Source organism: Myotis davidii, unplaced genomic scaffold, assembly GCF_000327345.1.
Source record: "Myotis davidii unplaced genomic scaffold, ASM32734v1 scaffold1618, whole genome shotgun sequence".
Lineage (NCBI taxonomy): Eukaryota > Metazoa > Chordata > Mammalia > Chiroptera > Vespertilionidae > Myotis > Myotis davidii.
This window is the reverse complement of record NW_006289227.1, coordinates 69,332-94,319: the sequence shown is the minus strand read 5'-3', so window position 1 is coordinate 94,319 and position 24,988 is coordinate 69,332. Positions and strand designations below refer to the sequence as shown.

General features: G+C 49.9%; 1 protein-coding gene across 1 annotated transcript in view; it reads right to left on the bottom strand.

Annotated features, from left to right (window-relative positions):
* The window catches only part of RYR1 (ryanodine receptor 1), a 129,268-nt gene extending 105,088 nt beyond the window's left edge, over nt 1–24,180 (bottom strand). Inside the window, exons 1-21 of the mRNA XM_006761445.2 lie at nt 23,980–24,180; nt 16,595–16,714; nt 15,542–15,646; nt 14,459–14,533; nt 14,294–14,372; nt 13,836–13,948; nt 13,422–13,515; nt 12,225–12,318; nt 11,992–12,066; nt 11,347–11,503; nt 11,059–11,223; nt 9,251–9,372; nt 8,583–8,778; nt 5,608–5,743; nt 5,430–5,525; nt 5,227–5,345; nt 4,064–4,197; nt 3,342–3,583; nt 2,620–2,812; nt 1,470–1,686; nt 100–204 (exon numbers count right to left, since the gene is read on the bottom strand). Coding sequence (XP_006761508.1) covers nt 100–204; nt 1,470–1,686; nt 2,620–2,812; nt 3,342–3,583; nt 4,064–4,197; nt 5,227–5,345; nt 5,430–5,525; nt 5,608–5,743; nt 8,583–8,778; nt 9,251–9,372; nt 11,059–11,223; nt 11,347–11,503; nt 11,992–12,066; nt 12,225–12,318; nt 13,422–13,515; nt 13,836–13,948; nt 14,294–14,372; nt 14,459–14,533; nt 15,542–15,646; nt 16,595–16,714; nt 23,980–24,027 — 2,685 coding nt within the window. The 5' untranslated portion in view covers nt 24,028–24,180. The remainder of the gene's footprint in view (nt 1–99; nt 205–1,469; nt 1,687–2,619; nt 2,813–3,341; nt 3,584–4,063; nt 4,198–5,226; nt 5,346–5,429; nt 5,526–5,607; nt 5,744–8,582; nt 8,779–9,250; nt 9,373–11,058; nt 11,224–11,346; nt 11,504–11,991; nt 12,067–12,224; nt 12,319–13,421; nt 13,516–13,835; nt 13,949–14,293; nt 14,373–14,458; nt 14,534–15,541; nt 15,647–16,594; nt 16,715–23,979) is intronic.
* Between the last annotated feature and the right edge of the window lie 808 nt (nt 24,181–24,988).

Below are 24,988 nucleotides of genomic sequence, written 5' to 3'. Positions count from 1 at the left end.
GCTGTTAAGGCCCTTCCCTCAGCCACTGGCCCCTCCCAATAGTGAGCCATACCCCCCCTCTGCAGCAAGTCCAGCCTGATGCTGCAGGTAGTCACTTACCGGGCCATAGGTCCAGCCCTGCTCAATGCGAGTCAGAGCCCAGAGCTCATGGATATTCTCTGCCAGCTTCTCCCGAATCCGCTCCAGATGGGGAGGCAGGACAATCTGGGGCAGAAGATTTCCATGAGCCCCTGAGTTCTCTCCAGCTTGCACTGTGACCCCTATTCCAGACAACATGTGCAAGCTCTGTTTCCCCCAGCATGCTCTTCTGACCTTTTCTGCTATTCCAAGCCCTGCTCCCCATCTCCATGGCCTGACTCCGGGATTGGCACCAGCCAAGTAAGGACTTAGCATCATCAGAATTAAGGGATTGTCTGGGAATGGGTCTGTCTTTCTCATGTCCTGGAAGTTCCGTGAGGACAGAACCTGGGCTTCCTCAGTTTCTGCCATTTTCCCAGGCCTGCCAGTCCAGAGCCACGCCCAGAGGAGATGCTTGGGAAATGTTTGCTGAATGAATGGTCAAGTGTCTTTCTCTCTCTGTACAGTGAGGATTTGAACAATACTTAACTCAATACCTCATAAGGATTCAGTGAAATCACTTCCATAAATTATTAAATGTATGCTATTTATCTAAATGTCTGGCACATGGTAGGTACCTAATAAATATTTATATTGTTGCTGTTCTCTGGGCAGGAGATAGTTGACCCAGGGTGGGCTGTGGGGAGGAGAGGGAAGGGGGTGAGGATGTCCAGCTTGGGGAGGGAGAGATCAAGAAGGAGGCCCAGGGCTCTGGCCTGGCTACAGGGGAATAGAAAGTTCATCCCTGAAATAATATTACTATGACTACTACTAACAGGAACAATATTGAGTACTTAATATTTACTCAGGAATGTGCTAAGCACTTTGCATTTATTAATTTATCCACTCTTCACAACAATGGGGATTGAACCTGCAACCAGGTATGTGCCCTGACCAGGGATTTAACCCACAACCTTTTGGTATTTGGGGCAATGCTCCAACCAACTAAGCCACACTGGCCAGAGCATGGTGAGCCTCTTGAACACTACTTAAATCCCCTGCTACAGGGACATGCTTGGAGGGAAGGTGGGGAGTTCAGGTTGGGATAAGAGTAGTGGGTAAGACACAGGCTTTGGAATCACATCAGCAGTGTGACCTGCACAGATTGTTTAACTTGTCTGGGCCTCTTTTCCACATCTGTAAATTGGGGACAATAATAGTCATTTCCTTGGGGGGCTATAGTGAGGACTCCCTGAAATGGGGAGTCTGCCTTGAGAGTCCTTTGCCTCCTCCTCTCTACTTTAGTTCCCCTCTCTATTAAACAAGATTCCTAACTTCCAGCTCAGCTTCCCACCTCCCTGACTCCTAAGGGAGTCTGCCTCACTGGGAAACTCCTGCAGGACAGGCACTACCTGGACAGTGTCCACAGGGCAGGGCACAAAGTCGGTGTGTGAAAGGCAGCGGCTTGGGCCCACCAAGTGGGGCCCCCGGGGTCCTTCCCGCCGATACTCCTTGATGGGTTCCAGATGGAGTCGCTCTCTCGGCAGCACAGCCTCATGGCACGGGGCATAGCCAGGTGGGGGGAGGAACTTGAATTCACCATGTCGGCCACCAAGAAGGAACCGTACCCTGATGGGAGAGTGAGGTTACAGGGGAGAGTCTGTGCTCAGTAGCAGTAAGGGAGCAATCCTAGGGTTGGTGGAAGGTTTTGGGGAGACCTGAGATCACTGGGCAGTCAAAGGATGATAAAGGTTAAAAAGGAGTCAGAAAGGATATTCTAAAGTCGAAAAGAATGTCTGAGGTCAATGGGAATCATTGGAAAGTCAAAGAAGGAAAGTGCGGGGTCCTTAGAGAGTTAATGTAAGGTCACAGAACGTCTTTTGGAGGCTCGTGGTCAACAGAGCATTTGGAGATATTGGAAGGTTTTTGGGAGACCAGGAAGGTCATTTGGGAGTCATTGAGAATCTGGTGTAACTATGAGATAACCATAATTGCCCCTGGATGGGAAGTCATTCACAGAGCTTGGGGATCATTGGGAAAAGGCTGACTAATTGAGAGGTCTTTGAAATATGTGGGGTCACTCCAGGGTCAGTGGGAGGTTAATCGATTGAAAGGTCATTGACAGATGTTGGAGTCACTGAGAAGTTTTTAAGAGTATGGAGTCATGAGGAATGTCCAAGGTCATTGCGGATTTATTGGGAGGTTTTGGGGTCATTAAAAGATCATCATCATATTCTGGAGTCATTTGGAGGTCACTGGAATAGCATAGAGTCATTGGGACAATCTGAGGTAATTTAAGAGTCTGAAGTTTTTAGAAGGTCATTGGGAAATTCTGGGGACACTTAAAGGTCACCAGAAGAACCTGGAGTTGGGGAGAAGCTAAGGTCATTGGGAGGACACTGAAAATGTCCGGGGTCATGTAGAGGTCATTGGGACCTTTACCTAAGGGTCTGACAAGTCAGTCTTGAAGATGAGCTGCTGGGTGTTGGCAGTGTTTGGGGAAGCTGTCTCAAGACAGTCCCAGGTCTGGGGGCTGACAAGGGGACAGGGGCAAGTCCTTACTTCACACCAGCTGAGAAGCTGACGACAGGGAAGAAGAGCCCATCAAGGTTGAAGGCCTCGAAGACGCCCTGTACGGGACAGCCATTGATGCGGAAGGAGATGGATGGAACACTGAGGTCCAGGCAGCAGCTGACCACATCCTCTGGAGCCAGGAGGTGCTGACCTGGGGAAGTCACTGGGCGTGCCACGTGTCCTGCACCAGGGTCACCAGGGAGGCGTCAGAAATCAGAGGCCCAATGGGACCAATGATCTCAAGAGACAAGGGGCGGATATTAGAGGATCTTATGGAGTTTGGATCCTGGAAACTCTAAAGTCAAGTGTTCCTGTAGCTCTACAACAGGCAGAGATTAAGGCTCCCCTGAGGTTAGGACCCTTAAAGCTGTGGGGTCAGAGATTAAAGTCTTTCTGGAGTTAGGATTTGGATCCTTTGGAGTCAAAATTCAAAATCAGAGATCATAATAATCTGAGAAGTTTTCTGGGATCTCTAGGGTCACAGATCATACATTCTATGGGGTCAGAGTTCTGGAGGCTATGAAGAAATGTGTTAGGGGCAGGATTCTGGAACTTCTAGGTATAGGGTCATGATAAATGAGGAGTAAAGAATCAAAAGTTGGTCTGTTTTGGGGGTCAAGATTCTAAGAACTCTAAGGTGTACGGTGAGAGGCTTGGAAACCCTAGGGTCAATGGTCAGGGTTGGTCATCCCCCAGAAGGGTTCAGATACCTGTCCAGAGATGCAGCCCATCGAAGCCGTAGGAATAGAGGTCATCGCCAACCCCGTTGCCGCCCCAGCCCTCGCCACCCCCAGGGTAAGGGCTGTAGCCCTCAGTGAGGGCCCAGCCCACCCGTAGGTGGGTGGCCTGAGCTGTCAGGAATGGAGTCACTTCGTCCACCATCACCTCAAAGTACCATTTTCCGTACTGTGTAGAGCCCTCTGCTCGGCCCACAAAGATGTTGGGGCGGATGCTGTAGGAAAGAGGGGAAAAGAGTATGCAGGAGAGGTGGAGAGGAGAGCTAGGTTATTGCAGGGGTGGAGGGAGAGAGGCAAAGAGACAGAGACAGAAAAAGAGATATATTCACAGGAAAAACAGAGAAGCAGAGGCATGAAGGCAGAGAATACGAAACAGACAAAGGGAGAACAAGCAGAGACAGAAACCGACAGAGAGACACCAAAGACAGAGAGAAGAGAGAGATGGGAGAGATGGGGAAAAGATGTGGAGGAGAAATAGAGAGAGACAGAAACAGAGAGTGAAAGGAAAAGACAGATGCAGAAATGGAGAAGGGACAGAGGACAAGAGTGGAGAGCCAGGTGAGCTGGGGCAAGAGCAGACAACTGTGAGGACCAGGGGTTAAGTCCAGGGTGGGAGACAGAGGAAGGGACAGCCACATGGTGTAGAGTCTTAGTCAGGGTGAGGTCAGGCTTGGTTCAGGTGTTAGGGGTCAGACCTGGTGACATAGTTGATGAGGTTTGTCTGCAGCAGAAGCTCACGGCCAGGGAGCAAGTTCTCGGTAATGAGATCTTGATTGGAGCGCACAGCCACGCCGTTACACACACACAGGGAACACAGCACGTCCAGCACCTGGAGGTCAAGGTCAGAGATCATGGTGTAAGGCACCAGGGCAGGAATCCAAGGGTGGTATGTCAGAATAAGTGACAGACATTTTGACTGAGAGGAAGTAGAGAAAGTGGGATATCAGGGGTCACAGAGAACAGAAAGGTCAGGTGAGATGGTAGGGGCCATATGAGTTGGGATAAAGCATCAGCAATGTAAAAAATGAGTGGAAAGAGAGAAAGGGCTATATTAGTGAGAGAGTGCAGGGGTCAGGGTGAGATTTGAAATAGGCAGGGGTTGCAAACTAGTGTCTGCCTCCTCCCCAGCAAATTCTGTGAAGTGAGCAGCGGTGGTGTAGACATTTAGGCAGTCAATTCAGGACCAGGGAGAGCATCTCCTGAGGTGGGGAAATCAAGAGGGCACCACAGGAGTCCCAGGCCCTCCCTTCCTTGCCTTTCTTGGATTTACTAATTTCTATTTCTTCAACAACTATTGACTGTGAGTTCCCAGACGGGTAATGTAAATCTGTGATGTGGTTAGAAATAAGGCAGGTAGGACCTGTGGCAAAGTACTATAAAATTGAAAAATTATAAAAAATTTAAAAAGCATTTTATAGATCTAATGACGCACATGTCTGGCCCAGAATTCATTTCAGAGCCATGAGTTAGAGGCCTTATGTTAAAATGGAAGCATATGGGCCATAGCCAGTTTGTCTCAGTGGATAGAGTGTCGGCATGGGGACTAAAGGGTCCCACGTTCAATTCCAGTCAAGGGCACATGTCCGGGTTGTGGGCTCAATTCCAAGTAGGGGGTGTGCAGGAGGCAGCTGATAAATGATTCTCTATCATCATTGATGTTTCTATCTCTCTCTCCTTCTCTCTTCTTCTCTGAAACCAATAAAAATAAAATATATATTTTTAAAAGATGAAAACATATGGAAGAGGAATCCAGGTAAGAGATAAGATGGGGGAGGAGAGTGAGGGTAGTGGAGAGTTCTGGGGCCATGGGGCCAGGGCTCAGAGTTAAGGGGATGAGAAGTCAGGGGTGAGGGCTAACCTTGTGGTTCCTCCCATGCTTGTCCAGAAGGGAGATGATGGACTTGATGTGGTTCTCTTGGATGATATTTAAGACTTCAGGACTCTCAATCAGGACACAGTACAGCACCTCTAGGATTCCTGCACAGTTAGCAGAATGTGAGGTGAGGTGGCTGTGGCCCTTCCCTCCCCCAAACCCCTGTCTCTTCCCGTGAGCTCTCCTACCAGATGAGGCTTCCAGCCTATCCAGCTTGCTGACCAACCAATCCAAATTGGTGGAGAAGAGGGCACAATTGGTGCGATTGCCACGGATCAGAGAGGCTGAAGGTGGAGAGATGGGTTAGACCCAACAGTACTGGGGACCTGTGGAGCTCTGGGGGAAGTCATAACGAGGCCCCTTTACCCAGGAGTTCGTAGAGCAGGTTCACAATCTCTTTCCAGGACTCGGCTGCCTCCTCCCCGGCAAATTCTGCGAAGTGAGCAGCAGTGGTGTAGACATTTAGGCGGTCGATGCAATTCAGAACCAGGGAGAGCATCCCCTGAGGTGGGGAAAAGAAGGGTCACCACAGGAGTCCCAGGCCCTCCCTTCCTTGCCTTTCCTGGATTTACTCATTTACATTTCAGCAGCTAGTGACTGTGAGTTCCCAGGTCTACACCCTCACCAGCAGCTCATGTTGCCCTTCACTCCCATCACCCCCCACTCCTTCTTGGCTCCCCAGATCAGTCCTGTCTTCTTTCTCTGTCCCCAACATAACACAGCCTTATAAGCATCAGGACTGAATTTGTGCTTCTCTTTCCCACAGTTTTCTTTCCATCCTTTTCACTTCCAAGCACCCCATTCCTGGTCCCAGTTGGCCCAGTTCACTCTCCACACTGACCGTCAGAGAGACTGTGTTGTTTTACATTTTAATCTTCTGTCTTTTTTATTGTGAATTATAACAGACACACAGAAAAGCAAATAAAACATATGCAGTCAATTGTTACTCATGGTATTTAGGTTCTGTAGAGTCCCTATGAACACTGAGTTAGAGAATCCCGAACCATGACTCCCAGGAGAAACAATTAGTCACAACAATTTTATCAATCAACCAATATACACTCCTGTTTTATGTGCATTTCTGTTTAAAAACACTGATTTAATATATATTATTGATTCATTAACATTAAGAGTCAACAATAACTCATACCTGAATGAAGCTCATCTAATACGTATTTTCTCAGTAAGGCACCTCCCAGATTTCTTGTGCTTCAACACTACACTTAGGGCCCATTTTAAGCAGCAATATCAACAAAAATGTAAAAAAAATATAGCACAAATATGTGACAAAAAAAGACACTTGTTTATAATATGAGACGTGAAACAAGAAAACAGAGTGTGCCCTGGCCAGTGTGGCTTAGTTGGTTGGAGCAATAGATGTTTCTCTCCCTCTCTCCCTCCCTCTCTCAAAATCAGTTAAAAAAATATATCCTGGAGTGAGGATTTTTAAAAAAAGGAGATGAAAGCGGAGCATGGCCTTGTTCCACCTCAGCTGGCTACATGTGACTGAAATTTCTTATCACTCTGCACATGGCCACACGTGCGCTCTAGTATTGATTAGGGTAATACAAATAAACTTTAGCAAGTAGGCAAATTGAAAATACAGAATCTGTGAATAACAAAGACCAAAGAATATGTTTTACCAAACCAATATCAAGAATAGCTATGGCACCATGACCCAGGTAGAGAAAGAACATTGCCAGCCAGCCAGAAGTCGCCTGGGTGCCCTTTCTGATTATACAACCCTTGCTGCTGGGAATAAACCATCATCCTGACTTTTATGAAAATCCTTTCCTTAACTTTTTAATTGACTTTTGCCTGAACTTGGAATATACAGAAAGTATTCTTTTGTACATGGATTCTTTTGCTCAACGTTATAGTTTAAGATCCAAGAACATTGTTGCATCTGACTATCGTTTGGTTTGTTCCTTTGCATTGCTGAGTGTATCCATATCCATTTTGTGGATATGACACATTTGTGGATCCATTCTAGTGGTGGATATTTGAGCTGTTTCTAGTTTGAGGCTGTTACAAGTAATGCTGCTATGACCACTGTTTTATCTATATCCTGGGGCCCATCGCACTAGTAAGAGAGGCAGTGCATGTGGCTCAGGGCATAACCAGGCTGGAGTCCCCTACCCTGGCTCTGCCACTAGCTCCTCCAGGTACACACGTGGCTGCCTCCCTTCACTCAGGCCACCCTTGAGCATTCTACTGAATTTTAAATTGCACCACTCCCAGCACTGCCTACTGCTGCCCTGCTTTGTTTTTCTCCTTAGCCCTTGCCACCATACCATATAAAATTTTTATTTTATGTGTTTATTTATTTTAGAGAGGAAGGGAGAGAAGGAAAAACACATCGATTTGTTGTTCCACTTATGTATTGATTGATTGATTCTTGTATGTGCCCAGCCTGGGGATTAAACCCATAACCTTGGTGTATCAGGATGATGCTCTAACCAACTGAGCTACTTGGCCAAAGAATAATTTTTTTATTTTATTGATCATCTATCCTCCTCCCACGTCAACTCCGTAAGGACGGGCATTTTGTCTGTTTTGTTGACAGCCATATCCCCTGGCATATTTGTTGCCCTTCAGAGACCCATCTGTACTATGGGAATTACAATCCCCCATGGAGTAATTAGAGGATGTCATGTACATAGTGTTCTTAATACATAGTGAGGGCTAAATTCAAGGTAAAATAACCACTAACACTTTTATATAGCATCTACTATTTACTGGCCCTGTTCAAGGACTGCATATGCTAACTCTACTCCATAAGTAAGTTTTGTTGTTACTATTATCATTTCTATGTCTGCCTCCCCCATCAGACTGGGAACCCCTGGAGAGGAGGGGACCAAGTTGTCAACCTTTGAATGAACATGCATCCCCATCACCATGTATCAGACGCCCACCGTGGCCCAGCCCCCTCCTCCAACTGTGCTCAGCCCTTCCCACTCAGACCCCACAGCTCTTCCCCTTGGGCTCCCATAACCCAAACTCCTAGCCCCGACCCCATCTGAGTTTCCGCCCTAACTGCCCTCCCAGTCTCCCAGAGACCCACCTCTGCCCCTGCTCTGCCCCCACGCCCCACCGGTTCCATCCTCTCACCCCACAGGCCGCGCCCCGAAGACACCACCCCTGAGTCCGCAGCCTCTGGGCGTTTATCCTCGGACTCCTCAGGCCTTCCCCAGGGCCGGCCCCTCCTTCCCGGTGAGGGAACCAGGTCGGCCGGTCACTCCACGGGCCCCGCCCTCGCTCCGCCGGAGACCTCGCCCTCGAGGCCCCGCCCGCCCTCCGGCCGCTCCCCCGGCCCCCGCAGGCCCGCCCTGCGCCCGCACCTCCTCTTGGAAGAGGCTCTGCCGGTTGCGCAGGCTGCGCAGCTTGCTCTGCTTCTCCTCCTGCTGCAGCTCCTCGGAGGGCGGCTCGAAGTAGCCGATGAGGTCCTGCAGGCTCAGGACGACGCCCTCGATGGGCAGCGCGGTGCCAGCCGGCGGCCCCGAGCCCCGCGGCTTCCCGCTGAAGCTGTCCAGGCCCCTGTGGGATCGCGCACTCGCTCGCCAGGGGCCGAGTGCTGACCATGGGTGCGGGAGTCCCCCCACCCCCGCCCTGCGGGACTCCCACAGACACACCTATTGACAGAGAGGGAGACGGGCATGCAGAAAGAGAGGAAGGGCCTTGGCCGGAGGTTACGCGTGGCCAAGGGCAGAGCTGGAACTAGGACTCATGCCTGTGTAGGCACAGGGATAGTGGAAACAGGAGTCGGAGTTGGGAGGTCCAGGGTCAAGGGTCTGGGCGTCAGGGGTTTGAAAGGTGATGATCAGAAATGCTCAGTCAGAGTAGGGACCAAGTATATAAAGGTCAAGAGTTTAGAGGTTAGTGGTCATGTGGACATTGGCAGGGATGTGGATGTCAGAGGTAGAGATTCATGGGGACAGGTGCCTGAACGCCAGGAGCATGGGGGTCAAGGTTTGGCCTGGCACCCGGGCAGAGCGGGCAGATCGCTCACTTGATGAACTGGTTGTACAGGCCAGCAGTGCTGTAGATCATGCGGGCAGCCTGAGACTCCTCCTGCTGGCAGCGGGTCAGTGACAGAGCGTCATCCATGTGGCCTTCCTGGTGCAGCATGGCCTGGCGGTGGGAGGACAGAGAAGTCAGGAGGGGGCCTTGCTCCCTAGATTCTAGCCCAAAGCTGCCTGCTTCCTCCACCAAATCTCTCTGCCAGTCCTCCCCTTCCATACCTCTTTATGTGACTCTCTCTCTCTCTCTCTCTCTCTCTCTCTCTCTCTTGATCTTATCTCTATTGCACACTTTGGTCTCATTTTCCCTGTCTCTCCTTCTCTGTCTTTCTCTGTCTCTTTCTTGTCTGTCTCCAGGCCAGACCCTCTCCGCTTGTACCTGCTAATGCCTTAACATTCCCCATCAGAGCACTGTAGCAGCACCCCAAACTTAATATGTCCCAGACAGAAAGCCTGACACCTTCTGTGAATAAGGCCATCACAGTGCCAGCTTTCCCCTGAGCTGACCTCTAGTCCTGTGGCTGTGAAAATCATCCTCCACTCATGCTTCCAACTACAAACCTTGTTCTTCTTGCAAACAGGTGCATCCCTAGTCTTCCCACTCAGCAAGACTTTATTGAGTGACGCTGTTATAGACATTGGAGCTAAAACTTTAGATCCCTGTCCTCCTGAGCTGACACTTGGCTGTCCCTAACTTGGTTAATGGCACTTCCATCCTTTTGGTTGCTCAGGGTAAAAATCATTGCATCACCCCCAACCCCTATCTCTCTTGTCCCGACACCCAATCTGTCAGAAAATCCTGATGGCTCAACCCTCAAAATACAACCAGAATCCACCACGTTGCCCCACTCCACAGTCCCCACCCTGTTCTGTCCTCTGTCATCTACCACCTATACCCTCCCAGCAATCTTCTCCCAGTCTTTCTACTCCAGCTCTGCACCCTAGCTCCCACCACCCACAATCTGTTCCTGAAAGCAGCTAAGGAACCAAAACACTTTGTGGCTCCATCTCATGCAAGGGAGAGGCAAAAGCCAGGACCCTCCCCATGACCACAGGCCTACACCATCTGCTCCCGTCTCCTCTCTGTCCTCACCTTGCCCCTCTGCCTGTCCCTCACTCTCTCTGCTCTGGCCAAACTGGATTTTCTTTCTGTTATTGCAACAAACCAGCCTCATTCCAACCGTAGGGCCTTTACACATGTTCTTCCCTCTGTCAAAAGTAGCTTTCCCACTCTTCAGTTATATAGCTGTGTACTTCATTAAAAGCAGTTTATTCACCATTTCTGGGCAATGGGCGGGGGAGGTAAGGGCTGGGAACAAGTCTATAAAGCAGTTTATTCACCATTTCTGGGCAATGGGGTGGGGGGGGGGTAAGGGCTGGGAACAAGTCTGTATAGCTGGCCTATATTTCCACACACACACACACACACACACACACACACACACACACACACATCACACATCCATCCAAAACAACTTGGATACTCATTAATTTGTTGAATGCCATTCTCAGTCTGCTTGTCTCTGTCTTTTCCATCTCTGTCTCTCTGTCTCTGTCTTTCTCTATTTTTCCGTGTCCCTATTTTTTTAAATCTCTGCCTTTCCCTGTCTTTATCTATATTTCACTCTCCCTTCTTCTCCATATGTATTAATATATATTTCTCTTCATTTTTTCCTCTTTCTCAATCTTAGTTTCTCTCTCAGCCGGCATACTTCTCTCATCCCATCTTCAAACTCCTGAAGGCTTAAGCATGACCCCCCGACCCCCAGTCTCCTTCCTCTCCTTGCCAGGTGCCCACCTTCTTCTTGAGCACTCCGAGCCGCAGAGCCTTGGGGTCCGGAGCAGCGTAGGTGAGCCACAGGCCTGAGGCCACATGCTGCACAAAACACAGCGACTCCCCGTACTTGATCTCAGGGGGACCCATGCCTTCCACGTCCCGCTTGGGGGCCACATCCAGCTTCTCCTGCAGGGGCAGGGGACAGAGGTTAGCTCCTCTGCTGTGCAGTTAGTAGGGGAGCCCCACTGAGAGACTGCTGGGGTGGAATTTGGGGCTCCAGGTGAGGGAGGGCACTCTGACCCCACCGACCTTGGAGATGCGGAAGCAGAAGGAGGTGGCCTTGGTGTGGGCCTTGCTGGCATCAACCACCACCAGACCCTGGTCCTCAGTGAGTGCCAAGTACCGCCCTGTGGTGACATGGCGGATGCGAAGCGGCTGGCCCCAGCGAAGGTGGCTCCCACTCCAGCTGTGGAGGTTGAGGGCAAGATGGTCAGAGACCAGCCCCGATCCTCCCATGGAGACCATGGTCTTAGTTCAAACCTCCTCAAGCCCCAAGCCCCCTTCCAGGATGCCCCAAACTTTCCTCAAATCTTTCTTAGAACCCCCTGTCTCCCTTCAGGAACCCTAATCATCTCCTCTCGGGCCTTCACAGCTTCCTCTTGGCTCCCCAGATGTCTTTAATGCCCCCAGTTTTCCCAGACCTGTCATCTTATCCCTCTCCACTCCCCACATTTTCACTCAGAACCCTCTGACCTCCCCCTCATCACCCCCACAACCCCTAAGGCCTCCTTTTCCTCCAGAATTCTAGGACCCTGAGGACTTCATTGCTCTCTTGGGCTCCCCAGATTTCCCCTCAAAACCCTCCAGTCTCTTCCTCAGTTTTTCCTTCTTGTTCCTTCCAGACCCACCCCCCCAGACCCAGGCCCCTCCCCCAGCTCAACCCAATGCCCCCACCTGATTCTCAGAGGCTCCAATCTCCAGAGGGAGCGGGCATGGGTACACACAGCTCCCCCCTCATAGTGGACAAGCCTGGGGACATGGGAGAGAGTGAGGTCAGGGGTTCAGGTTCCAGTGCCCCAGAATCTGATCCCTAATCCTTCCCATAGGGCCCTAGCCCCCCAACTGACCTTTGCACTCCTCCCTGCCCCCACCCTGAAACCCCATGCACTCTTGTCCCCCATCCAGACCTGCGCTGGTCATCACTGTCAGCAGGGGAAATGGTCAGACACTCATCCATGTGTCCATGAAAGAGGCGGAGGACATGGCCCCCGGTCACACAGCCTGCAGATGAGCAAGGAAAGATGATCACTGTGGGGCTGGTGCTCCAGACAAACCTGGGAACCAAAGGAGAATCCAGGGGCCTGTTTAACCCCCGTGGGCAGCTGGGGCCTGGTTTGGGGGTCTGCAGTTAAAGATCTGAGTTTCTGGGCATGAAGTGGAGTCTGAGATTTAGGCTAAGTTCGAGGTCTGAAGTGAAGGTATGTGATTTGGGGTCTCAGGTTGGGGATCTAAGTTTGAGGGTCTGGATGTGCAGAGCTGGAGTCTGAGTTTGGATATTTGAGATTGGGGTTAGAGATTTGGGTCTCATGCTCCCTGATATTGGGGTCCAAGTTCCAGGGTTTGGCCTGGAGTTTGGTCTTAGAAGTTTGAGGGTTGGCTCTGAAGTTGGGATCTGAATTTTGAGTGTGATTTTGAAGGTCTGAGGCTGGTAGCTGAGGTTTAGGGTCTGAAGTTATAGTTTAGGTTTTGAAGTCTGAGCTTTGCAATTGGAAGTTGGTGAGTCTGAGATTCAAACTTCAGGCCTGAGTTTTGGAATCTGTCCTTTGAGTCTCAGCTTGAGTCTGGCTTAGGGCTCTGAGGTTTGGGGTGTGAGAGTTAGAGTCAAAGTTGGGGACCATGCTTTGGGGTCTTAGCATGGGGGTCTGAATCTGGGAGATGATTTTGGAGACATGAAGTTAAAGTGGAGGTCTGAGGTTGGTTAGCTAAGGTTTAGAGTCTGAATGAGGGGTTTTGGTTTGGGGATCAGGGTTTGAATTTTGGGGTCTGGGTTTGGGGGTTGAAGTCACATGCTATCTGTGTTTGTCATCTGAGGGTTAGGGTTGAGAATAAGCTCAAAATTTGATGTTCTAAGCTTACATCTGAATTTAGGGGTCTGGTCTTCAAGACCTGAGTTAGGCATGTCAGCTTTGGGGACCAATACTTTGGGTCTGAGTTTGGGAGTCTGATCCTGAGTTCTAGATTTGAGGTCAGTTGGATATCTAAGTGTGAGGGTCATAGTTTGGGGTCTGAGTTTACGAGGTTCTGTTTGGGCATATCTGAGAAGCAATGTGGGAAGTCTATGTTGGGGCTCTCAGTTTAGGGTCCGGAATTATGGGAGTCCTCACCCTCTTCACAGCCAGAGGAGATGGGGTTCATGTTCCACAATGTTTGCATGAAGGAGGCATCGACTTGGAGCTCCCCACTGGCTGTTGACAAGTGCTGAAGGCAACCAGGAGGTGATGGTCAGAGACAGTGGTGATGGGCCAATAGTTCCAGAGGCAGAAGCCAAAACCCAGAGGTGGGAGCCAGGAACCCGGCAGATGAGAGACAGAACATTAGAGGTTACAGATCAGGAAACCATGATCGAGTCAGGAGATGGGGTGTCAGAAACCAGGAATTGGGAGTCAGGAAACTGGAAATTGGGAGTCAGGACCTTGGGGCCAGAGACCAGGCTAACCAGCGATAAGGAGATGGGGTGGATCCCACATGCCTCCAGCCTTGGAGGCAGTAGTAGCCACGAGGGGGGTAGGGTTGCTCACCAGGTAGCGCTCAGAGGAGACACTAACGAGGATGAGGTCATCCCCAACTCGAACCTTTTCTCCTTCGGACCTCTGCTTGGAGGCTGGGTGCATCGTCCACCAACAGGCTTCTCCTATGGGGGCAGGATTCTCAGGATGATGGCTGCCCAGAATTCTCTTCCCAAGGTCTTCCCAGTACCAAGCCTTCCAAGCCTTCTGCCCCAAATTCTCCTACTGCTGCCACCAACTCTCTGCCTCAGTTCCCCCTTCCTGCCCTCAGACCCTCTGCCTACGATTCCCCCACGCTTGCACAAGTCTCCCCTCCAAATTTGTCCATTTGCAACCAGAGACTCTGCCCTAAAGTCCTCGTTGTTACCCCTAGAGCATTTCCATGCCTACCCCTATAATTCTGTAGGTCTGCACCCCAACTTCCTGCCTGTCCTGTCCTTATCACACCCTGCCCCCTCCAGCTCCTCCACCTGTTGCATCCTCCTGCAGTCCCACGTCGAAGGCCAGCTTGTCGGTCATGGAGCGGGAAGTAGTGAGGCAGCTCAGATACTAGGATCATAGAGGGGGGTCAGCTCCTTCCTGGAAGCCACTGCACTCCCTGCCCCCTGCCCTTGCCCTCTTACTGGTGCACTCACCATGCTGCTGTGCGCATGTCGGAGCAGGATGGCATGGCCATACAGGAGTGTCCTGTGTCCCCCGCCCTGGGATGACTACAGAGGGTGTGGGGGAGGGAAGGCACAGAGTGAGAACAGACCCCCAATACATCTGGCCTATCCCAGGCGGGAATAGGATCCCCATAAAATACCATGCTCACGCCTGGATGCAAGGAAGCCTCAGCTCAGACCAGTAGCAGATTCTCTGACTCAGTTTCCCTACCCATGGAAGTGGGGGCTCTGTCTCTGAGAAGCCTGTGGATGGAGTGTTTTATATTCCCCAAAGTCCACTCTGTCCTCCCTGCCTCCTTCACCTTGTTAACTAGGCCAAGAGTCATTCAGGGAGGCTGGACCCCTCCTCTAGGTACCGAGGACACTCCAGGGAGCCCCAGCATCTCATGTTCCATGAACCTCAGCTCCTTCTACTCTAACCTGTCGCATCATGGCTGGCAGCAGCTGGTGTGCACTGGTACAGTCCTGCCAGTTGTTAAAGATTTGAACATCACTCGCAGAGACTTGCCCTGTGCTGCCACAAGGAGACTCCACCCTGCTTGAGGGGTGACACCCCGTCATTCGATGACACCAGGCCTTCCATCCCAGCTCTTACATGCCCATGCTCTGAGGGGGCCATGTGATGGGGCCACATGATCACATGGCGGAGCCACTCCTGGACTGGAGGGGACCCACACCTGGGATAAGAGAGGTGAGGGGAGAGGTCCCATGCGGAGAAGAGCTGAGATCAGGGTCAGGGAAAGGAAGGCAAAGAGGAGGAAGTAGCAGGCAGTGGGAACAGGGGGTTCAGAAGCCCCCATTCCCCTCCTTCCTTCCTTCTTTCCTGGCCTGTTCTGGGGTCCACAGCCCCGGCCTCATATGCAGGATGTGAGCCCAAGAGGCAGACCCGGGCTCAAAAGAGGTGGGAAGGACAGGTGACACCCAAGGCCAGACCTACCCACTTATCCAAATTGAGGGCCTGTGGGGGTGGGTCAGAAAGAGGAAGAAGAGCAGATGGTAAATGAATGTCCTCCCACCCATCCTGGCCACCCATCGGCTCAGGGGGAGCCTCACCTCCACGCCGGCCTCCACAGTGTTGGCCAGCATCTCCTGCAGGGCTCGGACGGACAGCGACTGCTCCAGGACAAAGCAACAGATGGCCAGATCGGGGGGCACATTCTGGAGGAGGGTGAGATGTGAGCAGAGGGCCTGCAGGCCCAAAGATCTGGCGCACCCTTTGCCCCTCTAAATATGGAGACCCAGACTCGACCCCAACCCTCCAAGAAGCCCTGACCTCTGCCTCCTGCTTCAGACACCCTGAATCCTCACCAATATCACAGAAAACACCTCTGCTGTGCCTCCTCCCTCAAACATCTGAACCCCATCTGAACCCCACAGAAGCTTCCACACTACCCTCCTGCTCAGGCATCCTACACCCCACCTAATCTCAGAAGATGCCTCCATCCTCAGACACACTGCATCCGCCCAACTCCAGGGCTCCTCCGCTTCCCCTGCAGGTAACTCAGATCTCTCCAACCCCAGAGGGAACCCCGTCTGCTGCCACAGAGCAGCCCAGTTCCTGCCTCCTGCCTGGACACTGTGAACCCTGCTTCAAAATCACAGGAGGGCACCCGTAGTCACCCCCTCAGCCTCCCACCTGTTACCTCAACTCCTAGACACCCTCCTGCTTGGACCCAAGGCTCTCTGCCCCCTGCAGATCCTGGCCCTTTCCCCCATCAGATGCCATGTCCCCTCCCTTCCCCAGCCCTTGCCCCACCCCCCAGGTCACCTCCTCTCTCAGACCCTGAGTCCACCTCACCCTCAGACCCCAGGTACCCTCCACCTCTCAGACTCAACCCCCCACCTCAGTTCCCTGCTAGCATCCTCCTGACCCTCCAGGCCCTGTCACATCAGATCCAAGGCCCTCCGCCACCTCAGACACCTGCCTTCTAAGACCCTGGTCCCTCCCTCCTCAAACCCCAGCCCCCTTTTCCTCTTAGCCCCCTCTGTTTTCTCTCCCATCAGCACCCCCTCTTCAGATTTCCAGACCACTCTTCTTTGGGCCACAGATTCTGTGCCCCTTTAGACCCCCTCTTCCCCGGCCCTTCCCCTCGCTCCCGCGCTGACCTGGGCATTGCTGGTAGGCTCCAGGAAGCAGAGGCGGTTGCCAAAGCCCTCGGCTGCCAGACAGAGCTTAAGCTGCTCCTTGAGCACGGTGGCACTGCACTGTAGGACCACCTCATCGTCCTGGGGAAAGATGGGGGTTCAGGGTTCCCTGGCACCCACCCTCACCCCACAGACACTGCATACCATGCCACTCACCCCACCCTTGTCCCCATGAAAGAGGTACCCACCTTGCAATTTATCAAGTAGGCGCCCCTACTGAACGCTGCACATACTTCTAACATCCCCATGAAATAGGAGCTAGTGTCATCCCATTTTAATATGGGAAACTGAGGCTCAAAGAGGAGACATGGCCTGTCCAAGACCACACCACTAACAGGAGGAGCTGGGATTTGAACCTCAGTCTAGCTGGCTCCAGAGGCCTCCCCGGTGGGGTCTTCAAGGTGAGCCATTCAAGGGTGGAAAGTATGAGCACATCAAGTTCAATGGCTTTTAAGCTCAGCTGTCTTTAATTTTTTTTTTTATATTGTCTTAACACACGAAATCGTTGCCCTGGCCGGCGTGGCTGTTGGTTGGAGCACTGTGCAGTACACCAAACGGTAATGGGTTCTCTCCTCATCAGGGCACGAACCCAGGTTGAGAGTTTAATCCCCAATTTGGGTGCAGAACAGAGGCAACTGATCGATGTTTCTCACATCAGTGTTTCTCTCTCTCCCTTCCTCTCTCTCTGAAAAATAATAATAACAATAACAATAATAATAATAATTACAACAAAAAAAGCCATTGATTTCTCCCAGGAGGCTGTCATTCTAAACTACAGTGACATTAACTACAATCACCGCCAAGAAAAAGTCTAAAAAGAATGATGATATTAAGAATAAAATGGTTTGGTACTTAAATATTTATAGAGCACTCTTACCTACAATACTCGGCCAGTAGAACAGTCCTGTGGGGTGGATAGGCAAAACATTATAGACCTGGATTTCAGAAGAAGACGGTGAGGCTGAGATCTGAAATCAATAAAAATATATATATTTTTAAAGCTATCGTTTAAGGAGTGCTTTCTAATGACATCTGAATGTGATGCCAAAGCCTGGACTAGATCCTGGATGGAGGGGAAATGCCACAAAAGATGGTGTTTCAGCAACTGGTCAAAGTTGAATAAGGACTGTGAATTAGCTAATGGTATCATCGCAATACTAATTTTCCTGATTTTGATAACTGTACTGTGATTTGTAAGTGACAGCCCTTCTGTTTTAGGAAACAGGTACTACAGTATTTAGGGGTTATGGGTATCATGTTCACAACTTACCCTAAAACAGCTACAACAGTTCAGGAAAAAAATACGGAGAGAAGGGCGGGGTGGGGGGGGGCGGAGCAGATATGGCAAATCTTCACATTTAGGGAAAATGACCTAAGGCCATATGGGAATTCTTTGAATTAACCGTACAACTTTTCTCTAAGTTTGAAATGATTTCAAGATTATAAATTAAAATTTTAAGTAAAATAGACACATTTTCATGTGGTGGGTTCCATTCCAAGAAGTTAACTCATTGAATCCTCACAACAAACCCTATAAAGTAAGTCTTGTTATGTGAACCTTTGGAAACTGAGATCCAGAAGGTGAAGCAACTTGCCTGAAGTCACACAGCTGTCATATGGCATAGCTGCTCCTTGATCCCAGTTCTGTGTGTCACACTCTTAGAACACTAGACCACCTCTTAATACATGACTAAGTAGCCCACATCTACCTTCATAAATAGAACAAGTGTCCATGGGGAGTGCTCAGTGTTTTCACTGATAGAGGTCTCAATCAAAAATGATGGCGACCACAGCTCTTATCTGCTGAGGAAGGCAGTGGTCATTCCATCTTGTAGCTGAAGAAATGGATTCAAGGAGTCTCCAGCCCTTCCAGCGTATCACATAAATGTGTTCCAGTCCTGGGCTTTGACCCACACAGGCAGCCCTCAGTCTGTCTATCCAGCGCAAGAGGAGGGGGGAGGGCGGACCTGTTGGCCAGGAGGCTCCACAACTTTTCTGTCCTGTAATCCCGAACCACGACATCCTGGCACTTGTGCATTCAATACGTTGCATTATTAAGCACTGCTGTCTGGTAGGCCTTATCTCAGGGCTTTCTGTTCATTTGGTAGACAACTATTGAGCATCTGTGGTTGCCAGGCACTGATCTAGAACTGTACTAGTATACAGAGCATCAAATAAAGCAGACAGACCCCACCCTCCTGGAGCTGACATCCTTTGGGGGAGATGCAATAAACAGGTGTATAGGTTCATAATTTAAATGTCAGTGATAAGTGTAATGGAAAAAATTCCCCAGGGTGATGTAAGAGAGTGGCTTTTGGGGTAAGGAGGACATCAGTGAGGGGATGAAGTGACAGCCTCTCCAAGGAGGTGACATTTGAGCTGAGCCTAATACTTTATCCCAAACCATAAACCTTATTCAAATAATGAGAAGGAATCAGGCCTGATGGTCTCTGGGGGAAAAAGGGACAACCTGTTTAAAGGCCTGTGGCTGCAGGGGGCTGGGGGTGTTGAGGAAGAGCAAGGGGGATAGGATGGTGGCAGCAGCAGGAACAAAGGGAGAGTGGGAGAGATGAGATCAGAGAGAGAGCTGCACAGACCCCTGGAACCCTTATGGTACGTATTTTTTGTCCCCATTGTGTGTGTGTGTGTGTGTGTGTGTGTGTGTGTGTGTGTGTGTGTGTGGTTTGTGTTTTTTTCCTTCCCACTTTTTGTTTGTTTGTTGTTGTTGTTGTTAATCCTCACCCTAGGATATTTTTCCATTGATTTTTAGAGTGGAAGGGAGGGGGATAGACAGAGAGAGAAACATCGATGTGAGAGAGACACATTGATTGATTGCCTTCTACACGCACCCCAGTTGAGCCTACAACCAAGATATATGCCTTTTGCTGGAATCAAACCTGGAGCTGGGACCCTTCAACTTACGGGCCGACACTCTCCACTGAGCCAAAGGCCCCGTTGTTAATTTTAGTATATTTGCTGCTGAATCGATCCTTGTCCCCATTTTCAAATTAGGAAATTAAAGCTTGGAAAGAGAAATAAAAATCACTTGCCCAAAGTTTAGAAGCAGGCAAATGGCAAAGCCAGACATGAACCAGAGAATGGCTATTCCAGTGATTCTCTAACTTTCTCCTGCATCAGAATGAAGGGAGGGACCAGGAGGTTGTGCCCTGCTCTGGGCACATGCCTGAGTTGCAGGCTCCATCCCCAGTGGGGGACATGCAGGAGGCAGCCAATCAATGATTCTCTCTCATCATTGATGTTTCTATCTCTCTCTCTCCCTCTCCCTTCCTCTGAAATCAATAAAAATATATTTTAAAAAACAAAAACAAAAAAGAATGAAGAGAGGTGGCCTGATTAAAATGCAGCTTTCGCCGAAACCGGTTTGGCTCAGTGCATAGAGCGTCGGCCTATGGGCTGAAAGGTCCCAGGTTCGATTCCGGTCAAGGGCATGTACCTGGGTTGCGGGCACATCCCCAGTGGGGGATGTGCAGGAGGCGGCTGATTGATGTTTCTCGCTCATCGATGTTTCTGACTCTCTATCTCTCTCCCTTCCTCTCTGTAAAAAATCAATAAAATATATTTTTTTAAAAAATAAAAATAAAATACAGCTTTCTTGCTACGCCAGTCTCCCACCCCCGCCCAGCACCAAGAGCCTGATTCAATGGCTCTGCCTGAGCAGGGAATCTGGGCCATCAACCACCCTCAGGAGATTCTGACATGGGCCACACTTTGAGAAAGCCCAGCCCAGGAACGGGGGTGGGGTGGGGAGTGCGGGGGGTGGCAAGAGGCCACCACCCATGTAAAGGAAATGGAATTAGTTTGGGAGTCCATGGCCACCATACTTTAAAAGGGAAATAAGAAGAACAGAAAATACCAACTTGCCCATCATGCTCTAAGGCAGTGGTTCGCAACCTTCTGGCCCTTTAAATGCAGTTCCTCATATTGTGACCCAACCATAGAATTATTTTCGTTGCTACTTCATAACTGTAATGTTGCTACTGTTATGAATCATAATGTAAATATCTGATATGCAGGATGGTCTTAGGCGACCCCTGTAAAGGGTCGTTCGACTGCCAAAGGGGTCGCGACCCACAGGTTGAGAACCGCTGCTCTAAGGGCTACCTACAGTTTATGAAATTTCAGTTAAAAATAAGTGTGTATGTGTGTGTGTGTGTGAATGCACCTAATTTGTCCATAATAACATGAATTGGAGGCAGCCATCAGCAGGTGAATTGATAAACAAATTGTGCTATATTCACACAATTGAAATACTACCCAGCACCAAAAAGAGCCCTAGCTGGTTTGGCTCAATGGGTCCTGGGTTCAATTCCGGTCAGGTCAAGAGCACGTACCTTGGTTGCAGGCTTCACTTTGGTTGCAGGCTGGGCCCTCGTCGGGGCTCATGATGGAGTCAACCAATCCATGTGTTTCTCACATCAATGTTTTTCTCTGTCTTTCCCTCTCTCTCCCACTCTCCCTAAAAATCAATGGAAAAATATCCTCAGGTGCCCTAATCGGTTTGGCTCAGTGGATAGAGCGTCAGCCTGCGGACTCAAGGGTCCCAGGTTCAATTCCGGTCAAGGGCATGTACCTTGGTTGCAGGCACATCCCAGTTGGGGGTGTGCAGGAGGCAGCTGATCGATGTTTTCTCTCTCATCAATGTTTCTAACTCTCTATCCCTCTCCCTTCCTCTCTGTAAAAATTCACTAAAATATATTTTAGAAAAAGAAAAATATCCTCAGGTGAGGATTAATAAAAAAAATTAAAATAAATTTTAAAGAAAGAAAAGAACTTTTGCCTGGCCAGTGTGGTTCAGTGGTTGAGCATCAACTTATGAATCAGGAGATCATGGTTCAAATCCCGGTCAGGGCACATGCCAGGATTGCCGGCTCGATCCCCAGTAGGGGGGGCGTGCAGGAGGCAGCCGATCAATGATTCTCTCTCATTGATGATGTTTCTATGTCTCTCTCCCTATCCCTTTCTTTCTGAAATTAATAAAAATATATTTTTAAAAGAAATGAACTTTTGGTACATGCTACGTGGTGAATGTCAAAAATATTATACTGAGCAAAAGAAGCAAGACAAATGAGCATGAATTGTATATGAAACAGTGGAATGACTAATGGAATCTATAGTGACATAAAGTAGATGGACAGGTTGATTACTGCAAAGAGTAAGAAAACTTTCTGTGGTAAAGGAAATGTTCTGTCTTAATTATGATACTGGTTACATAACTGTACAGTTTGTCAAAACTCATTGAATTGTAACACCTAAAATGGGTGCAATTATTGCATGTCAATTATACCTCAACAAAGTTGGTTTTTAAATAATGTATGTGTATATGTACATGTACCAGGTTACAATAGAAAATATTTCTTACTGGTGAAATGAGGTATAAAAGGTTAAAGAGAACCACCACAACATCAATAAAGTTCAGGAAAAAACACCCAGTCTGTGGCCAAGAGATGCCAGGGCAAAGCCTCTAGAGCTCAACACTGGCTACCCTGGCAAGTCCGAGCCTAGTTTTCCTCTTGTGAAAGCAGGAGGACTGGGCCCCAGGGGTATCTAGAGATGATTCTTCTTGACCTTGACCTTGGGCAAGTTGTTCCACTCATACCTTGGTTTCCCTCAAATCTCCCAGAGAGATAAAGATAGGATCCTACCTCAGAAGACAGGCAGCGAGGATATAATTAGATGCCTCAGAGGCTGAGGCCCTGGCCACGGGTCTGACATAGAGTAGCTCAGGGGCTGATGGCCTTGGCCATCTTCTCATTAGGGCCCAAGAGGAGAGGAGAACCCAACCCAGGGGAAGAGACTGGAGCTGGGGCAAGAGTCTAGGGCAGTGATGTCGAACCTATGACACGCGAACTCATTTTTTTGGTTGATTTTTCTTTGTTAAATGGCATTTAAATATATAAAATAAATACCAAAAATATAAGTCTTTGTTTTACTATGGTTGCAAATATCAAAAAATTTCTATATGTGACATGGCACCAGAGTTAAGTTAGGGTTTTTCAAAATGCTGACACGCCGAGCTCAAAAGGTTCGCCATCACTGGTCTAGGGTGAAGCGAGGCCTCCTCCCCTGGCTGCATGCTCAGCTGTCCCTATCCTTCACTGCCGGCCCCAGTTGTCTGTTCCTCCCTCCCAGGAAACAAGATCTCATAACCACGGTCCTAGCTCAGTGATGGCGAACCTATGACACGCAAATTCATTTTTTTGGTTAATTTTTCTTTGTTAAATGGCATTTAAATATATAAAATAAATATCAAAAATATAAGTCTTTGTTTTACTATGGTTGCAAATATCAAAAAATTTCTATATGTGACACAGCACCAGAGTTAAGGTAGGGTTTTTCCAAATGCTGACACACCGAGCTCAAAAGGTTCGCCATCAGACCTAGCTGCATGCTGTGTCAGCGTTTCCCAGGCCCAGAGGGGGAGGGGAGGAGCTAGTGCAGGGTCAGCAGACCTGGCCCAAAAGAGAGAACATCTCCTTCTATACTCACACCCCACATCCAGCTGAGCCACTGGGAGGGAAAGTTAGGAAGGACTCCGAGATAGGCAGCTCCTCCCCCCATCATCTCCGTGTGACGGCCCAGCCCCCAAAGAGCGGGCTATTCTGGGAGGGACACCTGTTGTTCCAATTCCCATCCCTGCCCCCAGCAGGGGATCGGAGATGTGGGGACAGAACTAGAGAGAAGAATGAAACACAGAGGGCCTGAAACCAAAAGACAAAGACAGAGACACAGAGACAACCCAAAGAGACCGATAGGGCAAGACATGACCCAGAGATTATCAACAATCATATTTTACCCTCCTTCCCAAAACCAAGGTGGGAAAGAAAGAAGACCCAGAAGCTGAGGGACCCCCAGGAGGCCCCTAAGGGCTGGGAATGCAAAGGACTTGGGATGTCCAGCCCACCCCAGCTCCCTTCTCAAGAATTTAAGTAGGTCAGAGTCTGGAGCAAGAAGAGAATGAGGGCTAGGTTGGGGGGCGGGGGGGACGGCTAAATTAAGCTCAGGAATTAGAACCACCTTCCCCCAAATGCCTGCTTACAGGATGATGACAGCGGGTGCTCCCAGCGGTCCCCTTTCTCCGAGACAAGCCGCTAATAGCATAAGAGGGGGCGGCCCCAGATCCCCTCCCCAAAGTCGGCTAATTCTCTGTGGTGAAACGGGATGGGGGTGGGGCAGCGAAGAGAGACGAAAACTGAGAAAGACGGAGTGACACTCACCCAGAGGGACAGAGGAAGAGACCCCGAGTCTCAGGGACCACCAGCAATCAGGACAGAGAACTCAGAGGAACCCGAGAAATCGCCCCAGAGTCCCCCTAAAGAGATACGCACCGTCCGCAGAAACTGAACCTCATCCTCGCCCTCTCCTCCGTCCCCCATGATGTCGAGGCCCGAGGGGACGGCGCTGAGGTCTAGGAACAGGAAGAAGGGGACTCCGGCTGGGCGGGCGGCGGGCGGGCGGGAATCGGAGACCTCTGGGGACACCAGAGGGACCCGCGAGGCCGATGGAACTGCGAGGAGGACCCACGCGCTGGCGAGAGCTGGAAGGAGATCCCCGCCCCCGGGCTCCCATTGGGCCAAGGCTACTCGGGACACGCCCCTTCCCCAGTGTCCCGCCCACAGGCCCACACCTAGGCAGCGGTACGCGTTGGGTGGGGAGGGACGCAAAGAGGGTGTCAGGTAGCCGCTCTCTCTGCGCATCCTTGGTAAGGAAGGGACCATCTTTCTCCCATTTCACAGAGCAAACAGACTGAACGGGAGCCCCTGCTTGATGTCACACAGCGGAGCCGGACTGTGCACTAGGCCTCCGGACTATAGAGTGCCCCATACTTAGTGATTAAAAGCAAGGACTCTGAGCCAGTCCCAGCCTTGTGACTCCCTGTGTGATCTTGGACAAGTCACTTCACCTCTCCGTGCCTCAGATTCCCCAACTGGTAAGAAGGATATTAATAGTACTTATCTCACTAAGAGTTGTTGCAAGGATTAAATGAGATCATTTATTTGCAGCACCTAAAACAGAACCAATGTAAATATTATATAAGTGCTGCTACTACTATTATTATTATTAGCATCATCATTATTATAAAAACTGAGGAGGCAGGAACAATAGCCATAGCAGAGGTCTTTTGTGTACGTGCTGCATTCGAGGCCCTGGGCTTAGATCTTTTTACGCATCTCATTTAGTTTTCACAACAATCCTGCTATTGTTCACATGGTTTAGAGGAGGAAATGAAATGTGTGGTCCTTACCGTGTATACTTTTAAGGACACGAATAAAATGAGGTAGTTCTCAACAGTATGGTGAAGCCATACTCTTACAGTGCCCATTTTACAGATAAGGA